General features: G+C 60.1%; 1 protein-coding gene across 20 annotated transcripts in view; it reads right to left on the bottom strand.

Annotated features, from left to right (window-relative positions):
• The window catches only part of ADGRB2 (adhesion G protein-coupled receptor B2), a 36,599-nt gene extending 15,405 nt beyond the window's left edge, over positions 1-21,194 (bottom strand). For 3 of the 20 annotated variants that reach the window (XM_070595814.1, XM_070595821.1, XM_070595831.1), the window contains exons 1-5: positions 20,953-21,192; positions 13,330-14,140; positions 2,102-2,185; positions 1,684-1,848; positions 320-484 (exon numbers count right to left, since the gene is read on the bottom strand). In XM_070595814.1, coding sequence (XP_070451915.1) covers positions 320-484; positions 1,684-1,848; positions 2,102-2,185; positions 13,330-14,125 — 1,210 coding nt within the window. In that variant the 5' untranslated portion in view covers positions 14,126-14,140; positions 20,953-21,192. Of the gene's footprint in view, positions 1-319; positions 485-1,683; positions 1,849-2,101; positions 2,186-13,329; positions 14,141-17,814; positions 18,117-20,952 lie in introns of those variants that run through there. The other 17 variants (XM_070595847.1, XM_070595874.1, XM_070595839.1 and 14 more) reach the window with 14 other exon arrangements.
• Between the last annotated feature and the right edge of the window lie 840 nt (positions 21,195-22,034).

The following is a 22,034-nucleotide window of genomic DNA, read 5'->3' as shown; positions in this document are numbered from 1 at the left end:
GCCCAGTTCTGTGTCCCCTCCCAGCCCAGCTGGCCATAAGCACCAAAGTGCTATGAACAGCAAGGGTAGCCCAGGGCTTAGGGGAAGGGTCACCGGTAAGCAGCCCCCTTTTGATGGGGTCACAGTGTGCCAATTCCAAATCTAGGCTGGGCCAGGTCACCTCCCACGCTGGCAGGTATACTTTGCCGGTCTCCCCATGCTTAGTCAAAGTTCATGGGGCCCCCAGGGACAGGGCACGGGACCTGGCTGCCTCCCCTGGGTCTCCCGACCCCCACCCGGCTGGGCAGCGCCCGCCTGGAAGCCCACGGGCGCTACTGACCCGGGCAGGCGGCCATACTGCAGAGCTTAGTCTGCAGCTCGGGACCCTCGCAGGCCTTGCCGCCGTGCTGGGGGGGCACGCAGGTCCGCATCCGGCTCCGGGACCCCCGCCCGCAGCTGCGGGAGCACAGGCTCCAGGACCCCCACTCCTCCCACACGCCGTGCACTGCAAGGAAGCACGTGGCCGGTGGCTGGGCGGCACCTTGGCCCCGCCCACTGCCCATCCGCCCACCAATCAGGAGTTCGGCAGCTCTGCGACCACTCCTCATTGGCTCTTCCCTGGGTTCTGTTGCCAGGGAGATCTCTCAGGGCGCCAGGACTCCGCCCTTTGAGGGGATGTGGAAGATACAGGCTTCTAGTTCCAATTCACACAGGGCACCTCCTGTGGACACCCGGCAGGGAGACTAGGATCAACCCAGGAGGGGAGCCAGGGGTCCCAGGAAAGGGCTCAAGATCCGCCCCACCCCACCCCACGGCTCCCCATCCCCAGACCCAGAGCATGAATTCAACACGGCAGCCCTGGGGCAAGAGAAGTGCCCCTCCCAGCCCCAAGCGCATGGACACACAATAGACACGAACCTCTACATGGACACTGACATAAAGCGCTCACACTCTAGAACACAGCTTGGCCCCAGCCCTCTGCAAGCTCCTGCCACACCCTCGTGTACCAAGACTCCTTCCCAAGTAGGCCCTACTTCAAATCCACAGCCAGGAGCTGGCCAAGGCCTAGGCACCACTTCACTCCCGCAGGGCACAAGGAGCAGGACCAGCTGAAGCCGCTCAGCCCCACCCCTCTGTGCTGGACCATCTGTCCCAGGCAGGCACATGCACGTTCTCCACAACTTCATGCTGAACTCGGGAAGGCTTAGGAGTCTGGGGGGCTCCCTGGGGAGTGGGATGGGGAGCCAGAGGAGGGAGGAGATGGTCAGGGAAGCTTTCATTAAAAAAAAAAAAGGTGGCATTTGTCTTAGATCTTGAAGGACAGGCTGAATTTTAACAGCCAAGGTAGGGTGGGAGGGATAGGACAAGAAAAAGCAAAGGCAGGGAGGCAGGAAAGTGCTAGAGGTGCCGGTACGGCCAGAGCGTAGGGAACAAGGAGAGCGACCAGAGTAAAAAGATGAGCCTTGATTACCGGGACGTAGGCATCAGGGGAGTGATGTGCCCAGAACCGAGCCCACTGGTGTGGGCTCTGGTCTGATTCATCTGTGTCCCCAGTTCTCTGTGTGGGGCTGGGCACAGTGTGGGGAACAGTCAAATTTGTTGAATGAAAGGAGAAGGCACCAACCATCTTTGGAAGATTAACCTGCTCAAGTCCCAGGCAGGACCTAATGCTGCAGGCAGAGCGGGCAGGGATGACGGGCATACCTGGGCAGGTGGCCGAATTGTTGCAGGGCCGGGTCTCCCGCAGGGGCCCGCTGCACAGGGTCCCATAAGGGGAGGACACACAGGAGCGGGTCCGCACCTGCAGACCCTGCCCACACGTCAGGGAACACACGCTCCACGGGGACCACTCCTCAGCTGCCGGGTCGCCTACGAGAGAGGGACAGCGTCGGCGGCAAGGGGCACCTCCCAAGCATTCAGTCTCTAGGGATCCCCCTACCCTGACCCCAAGTGACAGGCTCTTCAGGAGGCAACCCGGCCCTGCCCACAGGCCTCACACGGCAGAGAGATGCGACTGAGCTCCAGAACACAGACACAGACGGGCACATGCCAAGCACGCACACTAGCAGACGCCACATAGTCGGGCCCCCGCCGCAGAGGAAGGGAGGCGGGCCCGAGTTACCTGTCTGCGCCATGTACAGCCCAGGCTCATCTGCCGACCTTGGCCACTGGGTTTTCACCTTCGGTTCCTCTTCCGGCTCCTCACCTGGAACACGGAGGTGGTGGCAGGGGCTCAGCAAAGGCTGGTCTGTCCTGCTAGAGTGGCGCAGAGAAGGCAGCCTTGCTGGCCCTCCAGCCTTAGGGTCTGGAACCAACTGCAGGAGATGCTGAGTGAGCATCACACTCTGCCCCCTGGCCCACCGCCACCATTTTACAGATAAGGAAACTGAGGCTCAGAAGGCCACGCAGGACTCCCCCGAGCCTCGCAACCATGTTTTCCTCCTCCTGCCTCAGCCAGACTGGGGGAGACTGGAGAGCAGTGGCTGCTCATATTAATGAGCTCTGGGAAGCTTCTGAGCCAAGTGCTGTCCATACTTGTCTCCTTTAATCCTCCTCTAGGAAGTAGGGATCATCATCTCTGTTTAAAGATGAGGAAACTGAGGAAGAGAGAGGGGAAATGACTTGTCCAAGACCACACAGCTTCGTGAGCCTGAAGCCCAGGCTCTTTCCCCTCGCTGGGCTGACTCCTAGGGCTGACAAACAGCCAACTTGGGCACCTGTGACCACTGCCCAAGCCTGCCTCTGGGACAAGATTCATGGCAAGCCAGGGGCTGGGTCTTGGGCCCGGATTCCACTCCCCAAGCAGCACTGGACTATGACCTGGAGGCACGGGTCAGAATGCTGCTCCTCTGAGACCCAAGGGCCTGGGGCAGGTGCCTACATCCAGCAGACCCTCCCCCACTGCCCCTGGGGCCAGGAGAGCAGCAGGTGCTCCAGGAGGCCACTGCTGCCTTGGCCCCAGCCTCCCCGGACTCTGGGCTGCCCTGATTTATGTGTCTGGTCTAGGTCTTGGAAGGACCGCCAGCCCTGGAGGAGGGGCTGGGAGCTCGCATTCTCCAAAGCCCGCCTTCCTGCTCAGACATGAGCTCATCTAGGCCCTCTCCCACAGGCTGGGTAGCAAGGATGGAGGCCGCTGTTAAGTGCAGAGCGGAAGACCCAGCCCACGTAGAGGATGCTGGGCAGATGAGACTGGAACAGCATTTGGGACAGAGCTCAGCCCATGCTATCCCCAAACTAGATGGTACTCCTTTCCTGGACTCCTAGCCCCTCCCCTATTTCTGGAAGCCAGCACCAAACAGGTCTGCGTCTGCAAGAACCCCAGGGACTGTACTCTCCCTGCCTCCTGCCGCCCAGCACGGGCTCTGTGTCTGAGAGACAGCCCTCCTGACAGGCACAGAGCGGCCACCCTGAGCAAAGTTGCTGTGCAGGGGACCCTGAACTGCCACTCAGCCCAGCTTCTTCTGGTCTCATCCACTCCACAGCCCTCCCCTCCGCCTCAGACACCAGTCTCAGGACCTCATCTCTATCACGCCCGAAACTTCTCCACCATCTCTGAAGCCTGGTCCCCAGGACAGCTTCGGAGTCAGGCAACCCTGGATCCCAACTGAAGTGTGGACAGTGGCCAGCTGTGTGACCTTGGGCAAGTGTCTTTACCTCTCTGACCCTGTTTTCACCTCTGTAGAACACTCAGAATACCCCCTACCTCGCGGGCTGACTTGAGGACACCCTGACAGGAGGCCACGAAGCCCTCAGCACCCTGCTGGGCACATGGCAAATGCTCGGAGGGCAGTAACTATCTAGTGTATTTCACCATCTCCCCTCCCCTCCCAATCTCCACCCCTTCGGCTCCCTCACATGCCTCCTTCAGCCCCCTGGGCCTCAGCCCTTTGAACAGCATCTGCCATCCCTCCTGGGCTCGCTTCAGGCCCTGCCTCTATCAGGGCCACTGAGAAGGTGTTGTGCCACGCCTGTCAGCTCCTGAATCCCCTCACCCAACCATTCCACCTCACCCGCTCAGCCAGTCCCCAGCCCCAGAGCCTTGTGACAAACCGCCTTCTCCAAGCCCACCCCCAGGCTGCTGAGGAAATCTATGGCTGTGCCAACTGGCACCACAACAGATTCAGGGCTGCACGTCCGCTGGGCACCCAGGGCTTCTCGGCTCCCCGCCTTTGCCATTCCTCACCTTGGCTGGCCGGGCCAGACCCTGACCTCTCTCCTCAAGCCATCTCGGCCCACTCTCTCTGCCACAAGCTCCTTGACAGGCAAAGCAGAAGCTGACACGGGAGCCCCCGACTTCTTGCTCCACGCCTGTGACTCCCAACTTCCCTGCAGCCCCCCAGGCCTGGTCCCGCAGCCTACCCCTCCCCCTTCTCAGGAGGACCCATCCATCATCCCCTCTCTCCAGCACCTCGTCAGCATTCTCTCTCCGTCGCAGCCCGTGCACCGACTGAGGCGGCCTCCATTCTGGAGGGAGCCCTCCTCTGACTCTCCTTCCTCCTCCAGCCACTGCCCTCCGGCTTCTCTTCACCACCACCGAGTGGTCCACAGCTGGCACTCCAGTTTCTCACCTGCCACTCATGTCCTGGCTCAAATGTCGCCTCGCCTGGTAATTCTCTGCAGTCTGGCTTCTGACCACATCTTTCTGCTGAAACTGTTTCTGACAAAGTCATCACCGCCCTCCTTATTGCTAAGTCCTATGGACGCTGTGCAGCCTCCTCTCGCTTGACCCCTGGGCACTTGGCCCTGCTCACTCTTCCCGCCTTGAAACATTCCCCTCGCCTGCTCCCCTGGTTTCCTCCCACCTCTCTGGCTCCTGTCTCAGGCTCCTAGACTGGTTCTGACTTCCTGTTGCTTCCCACATCAAGCATCCACGCTTGTCCTGTTTTCACTGCACGCTCCCTCAGCCCAAGGCTTAAATAACCCCTCTGAATGGCTGCTCTCAAGTCATTATCCCCCCCGCAACCCACCCATGCTCCATTCCTGTATAGATTCCTGCCTCCTGAACAGGTCTTCTGACAGGGGGCCCTCAAACTCAGCATGTCCTCTCAAACCTCCACCTGCTTGTTCCCCACCTTCTTTACCTGGAAAACTCCTACTTGACCTTCAAAACCCACCTCAAATGACCTCTCGTGTGTGAACTCTTCCTTATCCCCCACTCCCCAGGCAGGGTTGGCTGTCCCCTCTCCTTTGTGCCCTCTCATCACAGATGGTTCCATCTTCTGACTGTCTGAACTTTCCCCCGACCCATGAGCCCTTTAAAAGAAGCTGTGTGTGAGCCATCTTCCTGACCACAGTGAACACTGGCACAGAACCAGGCCCTGAGAAATATCAATAGACACCGATGAACACGACTGCTCCTAGCTTCCCCTGTACCCCACGGGGGTCACGGTCATTTGTAATCTCGAGCATCAGCTCTGCCCAGCAGTCCTCCACCTAGACCACCCCCGAGCCTGACACCCATTTATTAACAAACATTGTGGAGATGCTCTCCCACCTTTTGCAAATCCAGCCGAGAGTCCCCTCATCCAGCTCCTGCATTGGCATCTTGACCATCACTGTGTCTGTCGCAACCCCCATCCACCAGCCTGGCACCCGGGAAGCCCATCAAACCCAGACACGTGAGAAACCAGCCTGACCTGCTTGTCGTGGACTCACACTGCCGTGTGTGCTGCGTGGAGCCAGGCTCCACGCTGGCTTCCTGCGGTCCCCGTGTCCTCTACTAACCACTCACCAACTGTTTGCTGGCCAGCCCCACGATATAACTAGAGGTGGTGTTGATGGTTTCTAGATTCCAGCCTATCTGAAAACCAGAACGTGTCCCAGGTCCAGCTCTGAGTCCCTCTCCTAGCCTCCCGGGCTGGGCCAGAGAGGGGAAGGAACAAGCCCAACGTCACACAGCTAGGACCTACAGTGACCACTCTCTCCTCCACCGCCACCCCACCTCTTTCAGAGAAGAGGCCAGCATTTATCTAACCCCCACGTGAAAGCCAGTTCTCCCTGAAGGGGGACGAGGACAGATAAGACCAGAAGTGTTATCTACTGAAATAAACGTCCATTCAGCATGTACCGCGTACAGGCCCCAGGGCTCTGGGCCCACGGCAGGGGAAGTCTGAAAGAACGCTGAACCACAAGGACCAGGAGGGGTCCAGGAAGGGGTGTGAGCACCCCCAGAGCTCCTGGGCGTCCCACCTGGTGAGCTCCGCAGGCCTGCTGGACCAGGGGCTCCGATGCTCGCCATCCTGCGATCCATCAGCTTTCCCACCTGGCTGCCTGCATCGGGCACAGCCGGACCCGCCGCCTAGGACCCGCCTCCCGGCTCAGCCCTGAGGACCCCTTCACTGTTTGTTTTGTTGTGAATAAGGAGGTTTGCTGCACGACTCCGACTCCCATGTGCCGGGCACTGTGCACTCGCCATCAACTTGCTGAGTGCTCATTAGGATGGGATCCCCGAGGTCGCAAGCTGGAGATAGGCTGATGTGGGATCGACCCCAGGCCTCCCGGACTCGGGGGGCCACACTCCTTCTACTGGACTGCGCTGGCTCTGACAAAATGCACCTCAACTCAGACCTCCTCAGAGAGGCCTTTCCGAATTCCCACAGGTCCCCGAGTCACCCCCTCGCCCCATCAAGTCCCCTCAGACTTGCCTCTATTATCCTGTTTTTCTACCACTTTCTAATTGCTCCCTTGCACATCTACCTGCCCCTCCCCCACGGTGAGCCTGATTCACTTCTGTATCCTCCAGAGTGATCCTCTGGGAGCCCAGCTCCAGCCACACACTCCCCTACAGAAGAACCTTCCACGGCTCCCCACTGCCACAGCCACAGTGTAGACCTCTAGCCTGGCATGCTCCGGCCCTATGGCCCTGTCCAGGCCTGATTTCCCCTCCCCACCAGGCAGCCAAGCACACTGCAAGGTCATGTTGGCCAGCGGGAAGGACAAAAGATTTGGGAACCAGACAGATAGGTAAGTTTGATTCCCAACTCTGCCACAGTCTTGCTGTGTGCCCTTGGGCAAGTCACTTCATCTCTCTGAGCTTAAAAAGCAACTGAAAATAATGAGATTTCCTACCACAGGTTTATCGTGAGAAGAAAAGGAAATAAGAGACTTGGACCGCCTGGAACACCATAAGCTCTCAACTAAAAGGAGCTGCCACTCACTTCTTGTTACCCCTTGAACTTGCAAATACTTTCCTCCTTCCATGCATCTGCTAATGGTGTTCCCTCCTCTTGGACTGCCCCTCCTTCACCTCAATCTGCCAAAATCATCTACTTGTCAAATGCCACCTCCTCCAGGAAGCCTTCCTAGGCTGACCACACAGGAGTTTGGGTATGCTCGTCCTTTCTTCTGTGGCATAGACCCCAGGCTGCCTCCTGGCTGCAGCTATGAGTATCCTGGGCTTATCCCTCTCATGGGCCCTGAGGAAGGGCCTCAATCTCTCTCACCCCTCTTGCACAGAGGGCCTACCTCTGAGCAGTCAGACACAAGACAGACATTCAGCAAACATGGGCCAGATATCCCTGAGGGTTGCTCCACCCTGACCCACAGGGGCCACTCTGGTCTAACCCTGGCACGGGCAGGCAGGGTGGGCAGAGGCTCCCTCCAAGTGAGCAGGACTGCAGGCACCTGCTACGCCGTGATCCACAGACTCTGCCCCCCCCCAGGCTCCACACAGACCAGCCCCCTCAGCCTCCTTTGTCATGAACGTGTTAAAAATAACCACGATAATCATCTCTTCCACACGAGAGAGTGGTGCGGTTTACAAAGCCCTCCCTGAGGCTGGCCCCGAGCCCTGAGGAGGCGCGAGCTGACCCCCTTGAGACAGGGCTCTGTCATATCCCTTCATGGCTCCCCAGCCCAGCAGGGCTCCTTGCACCCCACCGTGCCTCGGAATCCCAGGGGGCAGAGGCAAAGGGAGGTGGCTTTTGAAAGTTCCAGGCTCCACCTCCGCAGTCCAACGCGATTGTCTATCTCTGAGGACCAGATGCCCAGCCAGAACGCCAGTGCCCCTCTGATGACTTCCTCACTGAGCTGCTCACCTATCTGCCCAGCCTCCCAACAGGGCTGGCTGGGTCCCTGCCTCCTCCCCGACACGGCCAGGAGCTCCTGGAGAGCAGGAACCACATCTGACTTACCCCGCCTCCCCCACAGCACCCAACTTCTTGCTGCCTGGAAGCCCTCGGCCAGCAGGGTGAGGTCCCAGAGTTTGGGGACGGCAGTTGGAGCCTTGGCCTTGTCCCCCACCTCTGGGGCTGCCGTCCAGCAACACCAGTCTACTTCCAGCTCCCCACCCCGGGCCGTTCACTCCTCCATGCCCTTGCACAGGCTGCTTCCTCTGTTACCTTGAAAGCCCTTCCTCCCGCGGGGTTTCCCAAAACGTGCAGTGGGGGATGACTTGGGCTGGCTCACAAACAGGCCGTTAAATAACACTGGATCACGGACTGGGGAAGTGACCCCCTTTCCAGGTCTCTTTCAATTAGGGTGACTCTTTGCCAATCTGCCAATCCAGTTTTTACCTGTCGCCCTCATGTAATTAATAGTACCCCTTCCCCCTTACAACCTCAAAAATGTCCCGGTTTAGATGGTAAATTATATGGTCACCTTACTTTTAATCCTTCCAAATGCATGAAAGATAAAGTCTATCTTTCATAAAAAAAGATTTAAAAAAAAGATAGTCTCTTTATCTTTCATAAAAGTCCGAGACTTTAACACATGCCCAGCACGTGCTAATTTCTCTTTCTAACAAATTGAGAGGAGGGACAAGCATCGAGCTGGAATTTAATGATGTCGCTTTGTTTCCACTGTGGTTGTTTCTTCGGTTATCTCCTATTTCAGATAAGTGATCCTCTCTTTCCATTTATGGTATGAAATTTCTTTTTAATATACTACATTTAAAAAGCGATTCGATTTAAGGAAAAATTTCACGGGCTAGTGAATTCCTATTCGCTCTTCAAAGCCCAACTCAAAATCACCTTCTTTAGTCTGCCTTCCCATCCCTTTGGAGTTTAATCCCTCACTCTTGCTCCTCCCTCAACATCAGGCACACACGTACGTCATCCCTATGACGCTAAATTGTAACACATGCAACTATTTATCAGGAATTCACCATGTCTCAGGCACTGCGCTAACCACTCACCCACATTCTCTTGCTTAATCCTCACATTACTCTGGGATAGCTCTACCACCCTCATTTCACAGGTGATGAAACAGGGGTGAAGAAACATGCCCACAGTCACACAGCCAGTCCGTGGTGGGGTCAGGACTTGAACCAGGGCTAGGTGACCTCAGCCTGTGACCTTGACCACCAGTGTACACTGGTGGTCACTCTCCCCCGCAGAGGGCAGAAGGCATGTCTGGTTCAGCTGGGATCTCATTCACTCAGAGCCGGCCCAAGGCCTGGCACAAACTCTACTCTGATAAAGATGTGAAGACGTGTGTGATGGATGGCTGCGATTCAGTCCCTGCTGAGATGGCTGGGGAGTCTGTGCCCCACTCTCCGTCCGTGATGGAGCACTCAGAGATCCAGCAGCACAGATCTAGGCTGGAAGGACTTTCCAGGAAACGCATCCCATATGCTAGGTCTCCCCCCACCCCACCCTGAGAGAGACACTGCCTCCCTGATGTTGGAGCCCCACACAGGCACGTAGAGCCCCACTTCCTGCCGCCAGACAGGCTGGCCAAAGGAAGAGAGCAGGGCCTGAGCGCTGAGAGGAGAAAGGCCAGTGCAGGATGGGGCTGGACAGGTGAGAGGCAGCTTCCTAGAAGAGAGAGGGCTTGAGCTGTGCTTGGAAGGATGGGGACGTTCTGGATAATCAAGGGCAAAGGACATCCCAGGTGAGGGAAACAGCCCAAGCAAAAGCAGAGAGGCCAGAAAGCAGGGGGTTCCAGGCCCAGGGAGAAGCCCAGTTGAAAGGGCAGGAGAGAATGACAGGGAACGCTGAAAGCAGGTGGCCGCTGCGTCCAGGGCAGGGAGGGAACACCAGGCTGAGGAGTTTGGGCCACAGTGGGGAGTCACTGGAGTCTGAATCACAGAAATGACACACAGAGAACCAGGGATCCTGGGGCCCAGAGGGGCAAAACCTTGTCCAAGTCACACAGCAACAGCAGCAGAATGGGGATCTGAACCCACTCTTACCTCCCAGGCCTGCCACTCAGAAGACCCCAGGCTCACCCAGTGGCCTCGCCTCAGCAATGGAGCTAGGATGATGGAGAGAGTGGGCTAGCAGCAAACAGCTAAGGGTGGGACAATGCCCCTGTGGGGAGGCAGAGAGTGTGGCAGAGGAGGGAGGGGGGTTGCAAGAGTGAGAGACACTTGCTCCTGGGTGTCACTCTGAACAGCCATCCTCATTGGCTGGTGCCTCCTCCGGATGGGAGGGTCAGTGGGCAGGAACTGCAGGTTGGTGGCCGGCCCCCAGGAGCTGGGCTCTGCAGCTGGCACTACCTCTACGACCCGCCTTCCTGCCCCGGCCTCAGCCAGCCTCTGTGCCAATCCTCGGCCAAGCTCCTTCCTGCCTCTCTTCCCTTTCTTCCTCTCCCCTTATTTAACAGATTGCGGCAGCAAGATGGCACAAATTTATGGCTCAACTCACCAAAAATAACAAGAGATCTATCAAAGGCAGTTTGCGTGAAATTAACAGGCGCCCGTACCCTCTTGTCAAACGCACTCGGCTCTGAGGCAGACCCAGTCACTCCGCTCCATCACTGCCCACCAGCTCCCAGCCTCATCTTTCTTCCAGTACCAATCCAGCCCCACCCCACATGGCCTTGCTGTTGATCCTACCCGGGGCGTCCCAGAGAAGGCGGGCACAGCTCCCCTGCCCCAGTGCCTGGCAGAGGGGCTGGAACGAGGGTCTCACTCTCCCCCTTCACCACCATCTCCACCAATCTCGTCCTCAATCTGGCAGCTCCATGTGCCAGCCGGTTCTCCTGCAACTGGTACCTGTGTCCAGCTGGCCCAGCAGGGAGGAGGTGAGGGAGGCATGAAGTTGAGGCCAAGGGCTTGGCAAAGGTGGCACTGCCACCAGGCACAGAGTACTCTGGGCCCTGATGATGCCACGGCCCTCAGATGCCCCCTGCCACATGGAACAAACTGAGTCGTGTGCCTATCACCTCTCGCCCCAGAGAGGCTGGGCAGAAGGGAGGAGGTGGCAGAGATGAAGAGCCTCTTGCCGGCCAGGAGAGAGGAAGGGGCTGTGCCAGCCCAGCTCTGGAAGCCAGTGTGCCAAGTGAGCTCACTTATGATGGCTGATGCTATATCACCCCCTGCATGCCCCAAGAGAGCCCTCCCTGCAGACAACCCCATGGAGCAGCCTGGAAACATGCCAAGCAGGACAAGGGGCATGAGCAGAGGTCAGGCTTGGGAACTGCTGGGAGCCCAGGGCTCCCTGCTCAGAGTTCACACTAGGCCTCATGCCCAGAGGCAACCAGCATCCAGTCTCCACTCGTCCTCAGTCCCAGAGGCGCCTGCTGAGGCTCTGATGTTGGTGGGGACGATGGTGCCCTTCCCGTCACCGGCCCTCTCTGACCCCCAAAGACACCCCAGCTACCAACCAGTTCCTGCTTCCGGCTTCAGTCAAGCCCAGCTGGCTGCTCCTGGCTCTGTGCTCCACATGGCAGCCTGCCCAGATGGTGCCCGCCCATGAGGGCAGAGCCTTGCTCCATCCACTGCGGACCACTGGGCCGATGGACCGCAGGGAGAGCCAGACAAAAGAACCTGCCCTCTGCTGAGCACGATGAGGGAGGCCCCCACAGAGTGACAGGCAGTGGCGGCCAGGCAGGAAGAGCCATAAACCTCCTGATATATGCCCGGTGCTCTCCGCCGATGTTCGACAAAGAAGCGAAATTCAATTTCTTCCTGCAGGCACTAAATCCCAGGCCAGCCTCCAGGGCCTGTAACCTGCCCACGGCCTGGCTGTCACTCGGACGGCTTCATCGACCACTGTTAGAGGCCAAGCCGGCCTAGTGGAGAGGCCAGAGCAAGGCCACTGGGCACATGCCACGGATGGGCGTGATGCCAGGTGTCTCGTGGGGAGGCAAAGCATCACCTCTCCCAAAGCATTGGGAGAGGCTATTGCCAGGATAAAGACGCCCTCTGATTAATTCAGGGATATCTCCCCATTTTACAGATGAAGAAACTGATGGGGAAAAAAATGGGATCCACTCAAGGTAACAGTCAAAGGCAGCTCCCGACTCCAGGGCTCTGGTCTCAGAAGCAGGGATGGGGACCCAGCACGCTCCTCCAGTACCCCGAGCAGCCCTCGCACGAGACCCCCTCCTCCTTGTAAATACTCTCAGTCAGATCCAGACTCCCCTTCTGACTTCCATCCTTGTTTAACATCCCTGTTTAACATAAGGGTGGGCCAGCATCCGTTATCCCAAATGGGGAAACTGAGGCCCAGAGAGGGGAGGGAAGTTCCTATTAGTACTAGAGCTAGAGAACAGACCCCCATCTGCCTCTCTTCCACCCCCATGACCTAGGCCCCCTGTTCCCTGCCAGGCCGCCTGGCCAGTCCCTGGCCAGCACTGTTCAGCAGGCATGTAGGATCCAGCTGAGGGGCTTGGGGCCTTGAAGCTGCAGGAAGGAGGGTCAGCAGAAGGTGGCTGTGGCGGAGGGAGCTGGGGGGGGCGGAGCAGGAGCAGGCAGGACTCAAGGGCTCGAGAGCTTTTGCCCAGTCAGCAGGAAGCTTTAGCAGCTGGCGGCCTTGGTCCCAGAAGACATGGGCCCAGAGGGGGGAGACAGGGGACCCTGGAAGCTGAGCCAGCTCAGCGCTCCACGGCAGCCTCGAAGCCCAGGCCTCTTCATCCAGGCACATTCTTCTGTGCCTCCCTCTGCCCTGACCCTGGGGCCACTGCCAGAATCACTGACCCATGTGGGCAGGAGCACATCCCTGCCCCCTGCCTACTCCAGCCTCTAAGCAAACTTGTCAACTTGCAGTGCCAGGGGTCTGCCACGGTCAGTGCCAGCTTTGGGCCTTTGTGCACACTGCTCCCTCTGCCTGGAACGCCCTCACCACTCCTCCGGCTTGGCAGGCTTCCACTTGTCCTTCAGATCTCTGCTCTTGTATCACTTCCTTCAGGAAGCCTTCCCTGACTGCCCAATTGGGGGGGGGTGCCCCTCCCTGGGTTTATCAAGCTGCATTATCTGATTTATGTTCCCCATTCATCTCACCCAGACTGCAGACTCTTTGAGAGTGAGATCTGACCCCAAGCCATTTTGGTGACTCCAACATCTCGACAAGGCTGGACACAGAGGGGACGTGAGTGAACAACTCCATGAATGGCCCCAGAGTCTGCCTGACGGGCACCATCAGCCCCCTGGACACACCCACCCCACCGGGCCCTGCTCAGACTCACCATATCTCATCTCGGTTGTGAACAGGTCATTGCTGCTCCCCGAATGCAAATCGGCCTCAGCAGGCGGGGCTGGGCCCCCGGGCACCAGGGCATTGGACAGGGTGTGAGCAGCAGGAGGACTTGGAGGTGTGGTGGTGGCGGGGCCAGCCCCCGCCTCACCAGGGCAGCTGCAGCCCGGCTGGGCAAAGCCACAGGCCCTGCCGGCAGCGCGGCCACACTCCTCACTCCAGCGGCAGAGCACTCCGCAGGTGAACTGGCTGGAGTTGTTGTTGTTGATGAGCAAGACCTCCACAAAGCGGAAGGCCAGGGCAGCGGGCGCCAGCAGGCGTGGCGCCTCCGAGGGCTCAGCCGACAGGCACAGCTGCACGAAGTTCTTGTCGAAGTGCAGGAAGGTAAAGGGGCCCGAGCCACCGCACAGCTCCAACCCCACTGCCTCCTCCTCCACCTCTGGCCGCCCCACCTCCGACTCCGCCTGGGCCACCACCTCCTCGGGGCTGGGCCGCAGGCAGGTAAAGTTGACCAGGTAGTGGTCCAGGGGCAGCAGGCGGGGGGCAAAGTGGGCGCACACCTGCTCCTGGCGGTTGAAGCGCAGGTAGAGGGAGTACTTGGTGGGGTCAGGGTTCTCCAGGGTCCAGGAGCAGCCCGAGGCAATGGTAGGAAAGAGGTCCTGCAGCGAGAAGGCCCCGTAGAGCACGCCCGAGGCCAGGGCGGAGCAGGCGCTGGGGGCGGGGTCGAAGGCGGCGGCCAGGCGCAGGGACAGAATCACAGATAGTAAGAGGGGACAGGCTGGGGTCATCCTATGTCCCTTGCCCTGTGGAGAGAGACAGCAGTCAGTGGCCCCAAGCACAGCCAGCATGGGTGCTGAATCTCCTGGAGCCAGCTGCAGAGTGGGCTTCGCGGTTCAGACCCTGTTCTCTTAAGTCACCCTGGTCCACGTGTGTGATCCTAGACAAGGGACTTGACCTCTCTGAGCCTCAGTTTCCTTACCTGTAAAATGGAGGCACGCAGGAGAGCGCCTGGACTCTTGTAAGCCCTTAAGTAACACCAGCTGTCGTTGTTACTGTTAGCCTCTCGATCCTCGGTCACTCTCATCAACCACAGGCATCCGGGCCTGACGTGCAGATCCAGCCCCATCCCCACCACCCAACTTGTATTCCCTAGGACTGCTGCTCCGACCCACAGTGTGTCGTGATCAGCTGTGAGGCGTGTCACATGTAATCCAGCAGTAATCGTCAAAGTAGCGATGTTTGACAACGATTTGCTTTTTTATAAATCAGAGCAATTCAAAGTTATTCCCAGAACAATGTCACTCTCACTCTCTTGCTTTACTGAGTGGGAGAGAAAGGGGAGGAGTTATTGCCAGGGTGCCAGGGACTGCGCACAACCTGGGCCACGCCCACGGGAGGGCATGGCAAGTATGAAAGGTCCTAAGCATCGCGGCTGTGGATTTCCTAGTGGAAACAAGGGGGAGAGGCATCTGCGAAATGGGTGCAGTAATTCCCCTCGGACCCCTCTTCCTCTCCCACCATGGGGTTATCCTCCAAGGCCTGGCTCAGGGCCTGCTACCCACAGGGAGCCCAGCAAGCCATCTCCCTGCTCCTAGCTCCCACAGCCCTTGCCTGAAAGTCTGCATCACCCAGTCATGACCTCCATCCCTTGCTGTCTCCCTAGGACTGGCTCGCTCATCTCATGAATCTTCAAGCTCCTAAGAGTGGAGAGCAGAGTTCACTGATTTCTACCTCCCGGCAAAGCGCTGCACTAAACTGACTCCCAGCAGGTGTGAATGTCCTCCAGGTGTGGGAGGGCAACCAGGCCCCAAGCCCTCCCTGACAGGCACACAGGGCAGTCAGGCCAGAGGGGACAAGAAGGGCTGAGGGATGGAGCACCAGAAGGTGCCCTCCCACCCCCCAGGCCAGGACAGATCCACAGCCCACAGCCTGCCCAGCCTCCACCCTAGCTGTCCGGAAGCCAGAGCCTGGCGCCTGGGCTGGCTCAGCCCCACTTCTAGCCCTGCGCCCGGAGTGATCCACACTGCCTCCCTCCTCCATGCCCACACATTGCTCACAGCGCTGGATGGGCCCCTAGAGCCTGGTTGTTCCACATTAGAGGAGAAAGGATGAGGCTCCGTGAGGGGAGGCAACCTGCTCAAGATCACACAAGAGTGACCAAGGTGGGACTGGAGTCCAGGAGCTGAGGCCCCAGCCCAGGTTTCTCTCTCTACCACCAACAGCCTCCTGCTCCGTCCTGTTCCTTGCTCAGGCTTCAGGTCCAATGGACAAGCCTTTAGCTCTGGGAACTAAATCACAAACAGGATAGTTCACAGGTGTGGCTAGATTTTCCCAAGACACACCTGCTCCCCAGGGGCAGCTATTCCCTTGGCTGCTCAGGAGTCTAAATAGTGGGCGGGGGCAGGAATTAGAACCCCAGAATTCCAATCCTTGGGTATCTACAGAGCTCCTCACTGCCCCAGATCCGGCATGCTCCAACTCTCAGCCAGGTGCCAGCCCTAGCCACAAACCAGCACTGGCCCCTCCCCAGGCACACGCGGGTTGGGGTGTAATGGGGGGTGGGGAGGAAGCTCAAGGCAGACCCATTTACTGCAGAGGAGCCATCCCACCCTTCCCCACAGACCCACCTGGAGTTATTCAGCAGAAGCCAGAACGGGCTGTGTCTCCACTGCCCCCAAGAGCTGAAAAAGGGACCAGACCCCTAGCCTTACCTGCCTCACAACATGCCTGTCCCAAACCGTTGCGTCTGCCCAGTCTGCTGCGGCACCAGCGAAGCCAGCAGCTGATGATGAGTGACATGCAATCCCCCCGCTGCCCCCAATTATTTTTAAGCAGGCTGCAAAAATCCAGGCCATGGCTGCGGCTTCACGGAGGGGAGGTGGGAGCTCATTACAACTGGCCTCGCCTCCCCCACTTAGAGCAGGCGGGAAATCTCCAACACACACCAGCCCATGTGGGCTTGAAGATCCCTGTGCCTGCGGACATGCACACAAAAGCACATATGCACAGATGCACGTATAGACAGGCATTCACAGGCACACAGAGACATGCACATGGATCCGTGTAAACCACAGATGCGTGAACTCACGTGCACACAGTGTTGCACACACTCACATCTACAAGGGTGTAAAGAGCCAGACACTTGTACACATGTACAGAGATGCAAACGCACTCTCTGGCGTGGGCGCAAACAGGTATTTGGTTCTTTGAGACTCAGCATATGACAGCTACGTGTCAGGCTGGATCTGACCTGCTGCTCCTCCCTTTGTGTTCTGCAGCTGGGGGCTCAGACCTCCCGCCCCCCACCTCTGGCCCTCTGCTGCTCCCTACTCCACAGCCCCAACCCATCGAGAGGCACTAGGTCCACATCCTCCAGAGGCACAGCCTGGCTTCTCCAGAACTGAGCCATGTCTAAACCCTGCCCAAGCCCCTCCTCTTCTCAGTCTCCATCAGACACCCCCTTTACACCACTTCTGGAGTGTTACTCTGGGTATGCATGACCCTCATTGTTCCTGTGACATTAGGAGCCCCTTTTTTATATCACTCACCACCCACAAAATAAGGCAAGGAGCCCAATTCCAGGCTGGGTCAGAGAGCGCCCGGGAGAGCACCCAGAAGGATCCTTGCCTCACAGGCAGCCCAAGTGGTGACTAGCCATCATTGGGCTCCCTGAGCCTCAGTTTCCTCCTCTGTGGAATGGAGACCATGCTCCCGGCCCTGGGGATTGCATACACCTCCTCAGAGCCTGGCACAGGGAGCGCACTCACACAGCCCTTCCCCTCCGCCCCTCCCTCTTCTCAGAACCTCTCAAACTCTCCCCTGCCTCCTGCTCAGGTTCACCCTGCCTCTGGGAAGCCTCTTTGGGTTGAACCACAAGAGTGGCTTTGCCACCTCCAAGCCCAGTAAGACCACAAACCCCTGCATGCACAAGAGCTAGAGAGGAGAGGTAGGGAGGTCAGCTCTGAGGAAGAACTTCCTGGGTCAGGAGGTTAATTGGAGGACGATCAAAAGGTCTCCTTCCTCAGGACCTCTCTGGACGGAGAAGGATGAATCGCTGGGTGGAGTGATCGCCGTCTCAGCGCCCCCCTTCACCGCATGCCTGCCGCCCCCCAGCAAACCTGAGACCCCACCCTCTGCCCAAGCACACTCAGGCCCCCTTCCTCGCAGACCCCACAGGCCTGCCCAGCCTCAGGCTTCCCTTCTGCACCAATGAGGGAATCGAGGCTTTTGCAGCAGCTGGCAGGGCCAAGGCAAGACTGGGGCGGGGAGGGGCACCTCGGGGCAAGGGCTCGGGCTCCGGGATCCCCGGAATCGACCCCTACCCGCCCTCCCGCTGGGAGCAGCGGCGCCGGGCGGCGGGAGCCGGTAGCCGGGCGCGGGCGGGGGAGGGGCGGCGGGCGGGGGAGGGGGCGCGGCGGCGCGCACATCCGTCGCGTTTATCCACCTGGCAGCTCCAATTCGCCCGCCCGTCACTCACCCTCCGCCTCCCGGGTGCTCGCTGCGGGGCCGAGCCCAGGCCAAGACGCAGGCGGGGACCCCCACTCCGGGCCTCCGGGTCCCCTGCCCATGCACCGGCTGAGGGGCGGGGTCCTCGAGGACCCCTCTCCCGGAGCTCTGGCACCGAGGAGGGCGCACACCCCTCCAGCTGATGGGCAGGACCGAGGGGAGGGGGCGACCCCCCCAGGGCGGCCTCTCCCTCTCGGACTGGCAGACAGGTCGCTGCGCCTCTCTCTCGAGGGTCCCTCCGGCCGCGGAGGGGTGCTTGGGGCGTCTCTCGCACACCACAGGAGGGGGAGGAGGGGCGGCCCCCAGCCCCTGAGGGCGGTGCCGCGCGGTGGCGGGGGAGGGGGCGGTGACTCAGCCGCCCTCCGCCCGCCTCCCCGGAACTTTGCAGCAGCTGGAGCCTCCGTTGCTACAGGAACCAAAAGCTTTTGTTCCCCAATGTCAGGGCTGCCCCGGCAGGCGGGGGGCTGAGGGGCTGCCACCCCCCGGTGGGACCCAGGCCCAGCCACACTGTCCAGAGGACTTCTAGCCCAGCAGAACGTCATGGACTGGAGCCCCCGCGCTCCCTCTTACCTGCCTTCACCAAGCCACTCATGCCCAAGCCAGGTTTCTTCAAACTCTTGGGGCCCTCAGGCCCTAACTCTGACCTGAAGCACTAACTGCCCTGGAAAGTTCCTGATGGCTCTGACCTCCTGGAGGGAGGCAGAGGCTCCTCTGTGCCCCAGGTGCTCCTCTATAACTGGTTTCCCACGTGGGCCCCCCTAACTGGCAGCCTGCCTTTGGGGACCTGGACTTGGGCTTCGTTTCTGTACTTATCCCAACTCCCCAGCCTCTGCACTTGAACCAGGACCTCAGAGACCTTGGCCTGGGTTTCACTGATGCCTCTCTGGCCAGAGCTGACCCCAGAGCAGTCCCCTGCGATAGTGAAGGATGGGTGAGGGAGAGGGGAGACTCTGGGGAGCTAAAGGTATTTTCTGGCTTTATTATCCTGGGGGTTGGAGTGAAGGCACTAGAACGTGTTCTGCAGTTCTCCTCTGGGACTAGGAGTGGAGTGGAAAGGGGCCTGACCTTGGCCTTGAAGAGAAACAGCCCAACACACCTATCATTGTTGAGCATTACTAGGTGCCAGACGCTCTACACAATCTAATTCTCCCTGCAACTATATGAGGCAGTGATCACTGACCCATTTTACAGAGGGCCAACTGAGGCTCAGAGAGGTTAGGTAGCTTGCCCAGGTCACACAGCTTTTGAACCCAGGTCATCTGACCAAAAGCTGAGTTCCTAACTACTTACTCAGCTCCATTACCTAAGACCCGGGAGGGGAGGAAGAGGGCAGAGACCAGCTGGAACCCACTGTGGGTTACAGAAATGCCTACCACACACACCCCAGGCTAGATCTATCCCTTTCTTAAGAGTGATGGGGGAGGGGGTAGAAGAGGGGAAGAGAAGGAGAAAAGAAGGCAGAGAAGGAAGAGGGGGAAATCTGTCAGTCAGTCTTGGTCCAGGGAAGACCCTCCCTCACACACACCCCCACCACCACCATGGCATACCTGTACAGGGTCCACACTGACCCCCAGCCCTGTGTCAGAGTGAGGGACACTCCCCAGGTGCCTTCTCTGTTCCAGGGCCAGAGGGACTCCCGCACTGCCTACTTCATGCCCAAGTCAGACAGAGGCCACCTTTGCCCCCAGCCCCCACCTAGTGGGGACTGCCATGGGGTAGACAGATAGAGGCTCCCTGGGGACACCTGCCCAAGCCCGAACAAGCCCATCCAGACCATCTCAAATCCAGGGGCCAGTCCTGCTGGTCTGTGCCTGATGGCTGAAAGGGCTCCTGAATTGCTGCTAGGGATGAGCACGCCACCCCACCCCACTCCACTCCATTCCTAGAGACTATGGCCTGACAACCAGGACTCTTCTGGCACGGATAGCGGCCAGCACGAGGGGGCACCCGGACTCGCCCACCGACCTCCTCTCCCCAGGGACTTCCCAGCGCCAGTCCTGCAGCCACCGCTGCTCGGGCTGCGGAAACCTGGGGTTGCCCGCGGGAGGAAAAGGGGCGGCGGGTCCAGGGCTGCGGGCAGGGGGCGCCAGAGGACGCCCAGGGGCCCGGCCGGCAGCTGGCGAGGCGGGCAGTCTCTCTCGGCCCGGGGGCCCCTCCCCCCGCGGACACCAGACCCTTCGCCCGCTCTGCACCCGCCGCGGCGCGGAGGACTTCCCTCGGAGCGAGCTGACTGCGGGAGTGGCCGCCAACTTCACAGCCTACAACCCCCCCGACACACACATCATGCCAGCCCCGGGGGCGGCGGGAGGGTGCGCTTGGTGCCCGGCTCTATGCCCCGGGGGTGGGAGGAGAGAAATGGGGGATGGACAGATAGACTCCGGCCAAAGAGGGACACGGGAGTCAGGGCTGCGAGGCCAGCCGAGATCCCGGCTGGAGAGGAGGGGGCTTGGAGCAGACATGGGGGACACGGCCCCAAGTCCAGGCTGAGGGGGAGGACACTTGCAGCAGAGATCGGTGAGGGACAGCGGGACTCTGGGCAGATATGGGGGTGGGGGCAATCGGGACAGAAATAAGAGGGGAAGCATGGTTGGGTACCGGAGCGCAGAAAGGCAGTAACTATGGGCAGACATGGATGGGGACAGGGAGGACTCCACGAAGTGGAGGGGAGACGCAGGGTCCAGCATCCAGACGAGGAGGGGGGATTGAAAAAGGGGAGACACAGTGGAGCTGCAGGTTGGAGAGAGGAGCTCTAACCAAGGTGGGGGCCCACTGCCCTGATCCAGACTGAGACAGACTCGAGACAGCGATGGGAGTAAGGTCTGGGTCAGGATTCTGAGCGGGTGGGGGTGGGGGGCTTTAGCAGAGATGGGTAAAGGGGAGGGGGGCGGAAAAGGGACTCACCGGAGATGAAGGGGGCCTCGACCCCGGGCTTGGAAGTTCCCAAAGAGAAGGGAGTGGGTAGGTGCTGAACGAACTCAGTTCGGGCGGGGGAGAATTCAGCAGAGATGGACTAGGGGAGAGCCCCGCGTCCGGGCCGGTGCGGAAACTCGGGACCGCGCCGGGAGGATTCGGTGCGGGACCAGGTTGGGGTCTGGGGCCGAGCACTCACCTGGGCGCCGTCAGCAGCAGGAGCGGGGGCCGGCGCGGGCGGAGGCGGCCACGGGGCGCAAGTTTGCCATCCCTAAGGCGGGGGCCTGGCCGGGCGCGGGGCAGCTCGCGGCAGCCGCGCGCAGGGCCGAGGCTCCCGCTCCGCGGAGCGGCGGGTGCAGAAAAGGCGCCGCGGAGCAGCGCGGGGCGGGCGCCGGGCCGGGCGCGGGCTCCTGCCGCCGCCTCCTCGCCGCGCCGCCCCCCGCGCCTCTCTCCCCCGCCCCGAGCACCGCCCGCGCCGCGCGCTGCCTCCTATTCGCGGGCGGCGGCCGCAGCCCCGGGCTCTGGGAGCCGGCGCCGCATCCTCCTAGGTCTCCGAGCGCCGCCGCCGCCGCCGCCAAACCGGGCTCCACCAGCCGCTCCGGCCGCTGCCCGCAGCGCGCGCCGGGCCAAGTGACGGCCGAGGCGGGACGCGGCGCCTGCGCGGGCCGGGCCCGGGAGGGGGCGCGCGCCGGGCCGGGCGCGAGGAGCCGCGGGAGAAGGGGCGGGGGGCGGGGGCGACGCGCGCCGCCTCCTGTTAAAGGGGGAGCAGCGCCAGCCGAGCCAAGCGCGCCCTCCCCCTCCCCGCCCTGAGCCCCAGGCGCCGGCGCGGGAGAAGTCCCGGGTAAGCCCCCGCCCTGCCCGCGGCCTCCTGGACCGCAGGATGAGGCGATCCGCGATGCCCCTCCAGCGATACCCGAGGCCGGAAGCATCTTACACAGCCAGGGTCTCCCCAGCCCTGGGGGCTGAAGCATTTGCTCCCCCTCCCCGCTGTGCATTGCAAATTGTATATCCCTGTGCATGCAGGTGCCACTGAGGTGCGCCGAACTTTGCATGTGCTTACGCATACAGGTGCCCTGTGTGTGCGCTGCAATGTTGCCTGGCTCTGTGCATGCAACTGCTACACACATGCATGGTGTGTTAACATGTGCTCAGGTCCTGAATACATGTTGCTTGTTCCTGTGGGTAGGAATGCTATATGTTTGCAAATGCCACATATGTGCTCAGCGCTGTGGGTCACTTGTACGTAGGAGCCACATCCGTACACTGCAGTGTGGTATGTTT

Source organism: Equus przewalskii, chromosome 2 (assembly GCF_037783145.1).
Source record: "Equus przewalskii isolate Varuska chromosome 2, EquPr2, whole genome shotgun sequence".
Taxonomy (NCBI): domain Eukaryota; kingdom Metazoa; phylum Chordata; class Mammalia; order Perissodactyla; family Equidae; genus Equus; species Equus przewalskii.
The sequence above is the reverse complement of the archived record's forward strand: the minus strand, read 5'-3'. Positions and strand labels throughout refer to the sequence as shown.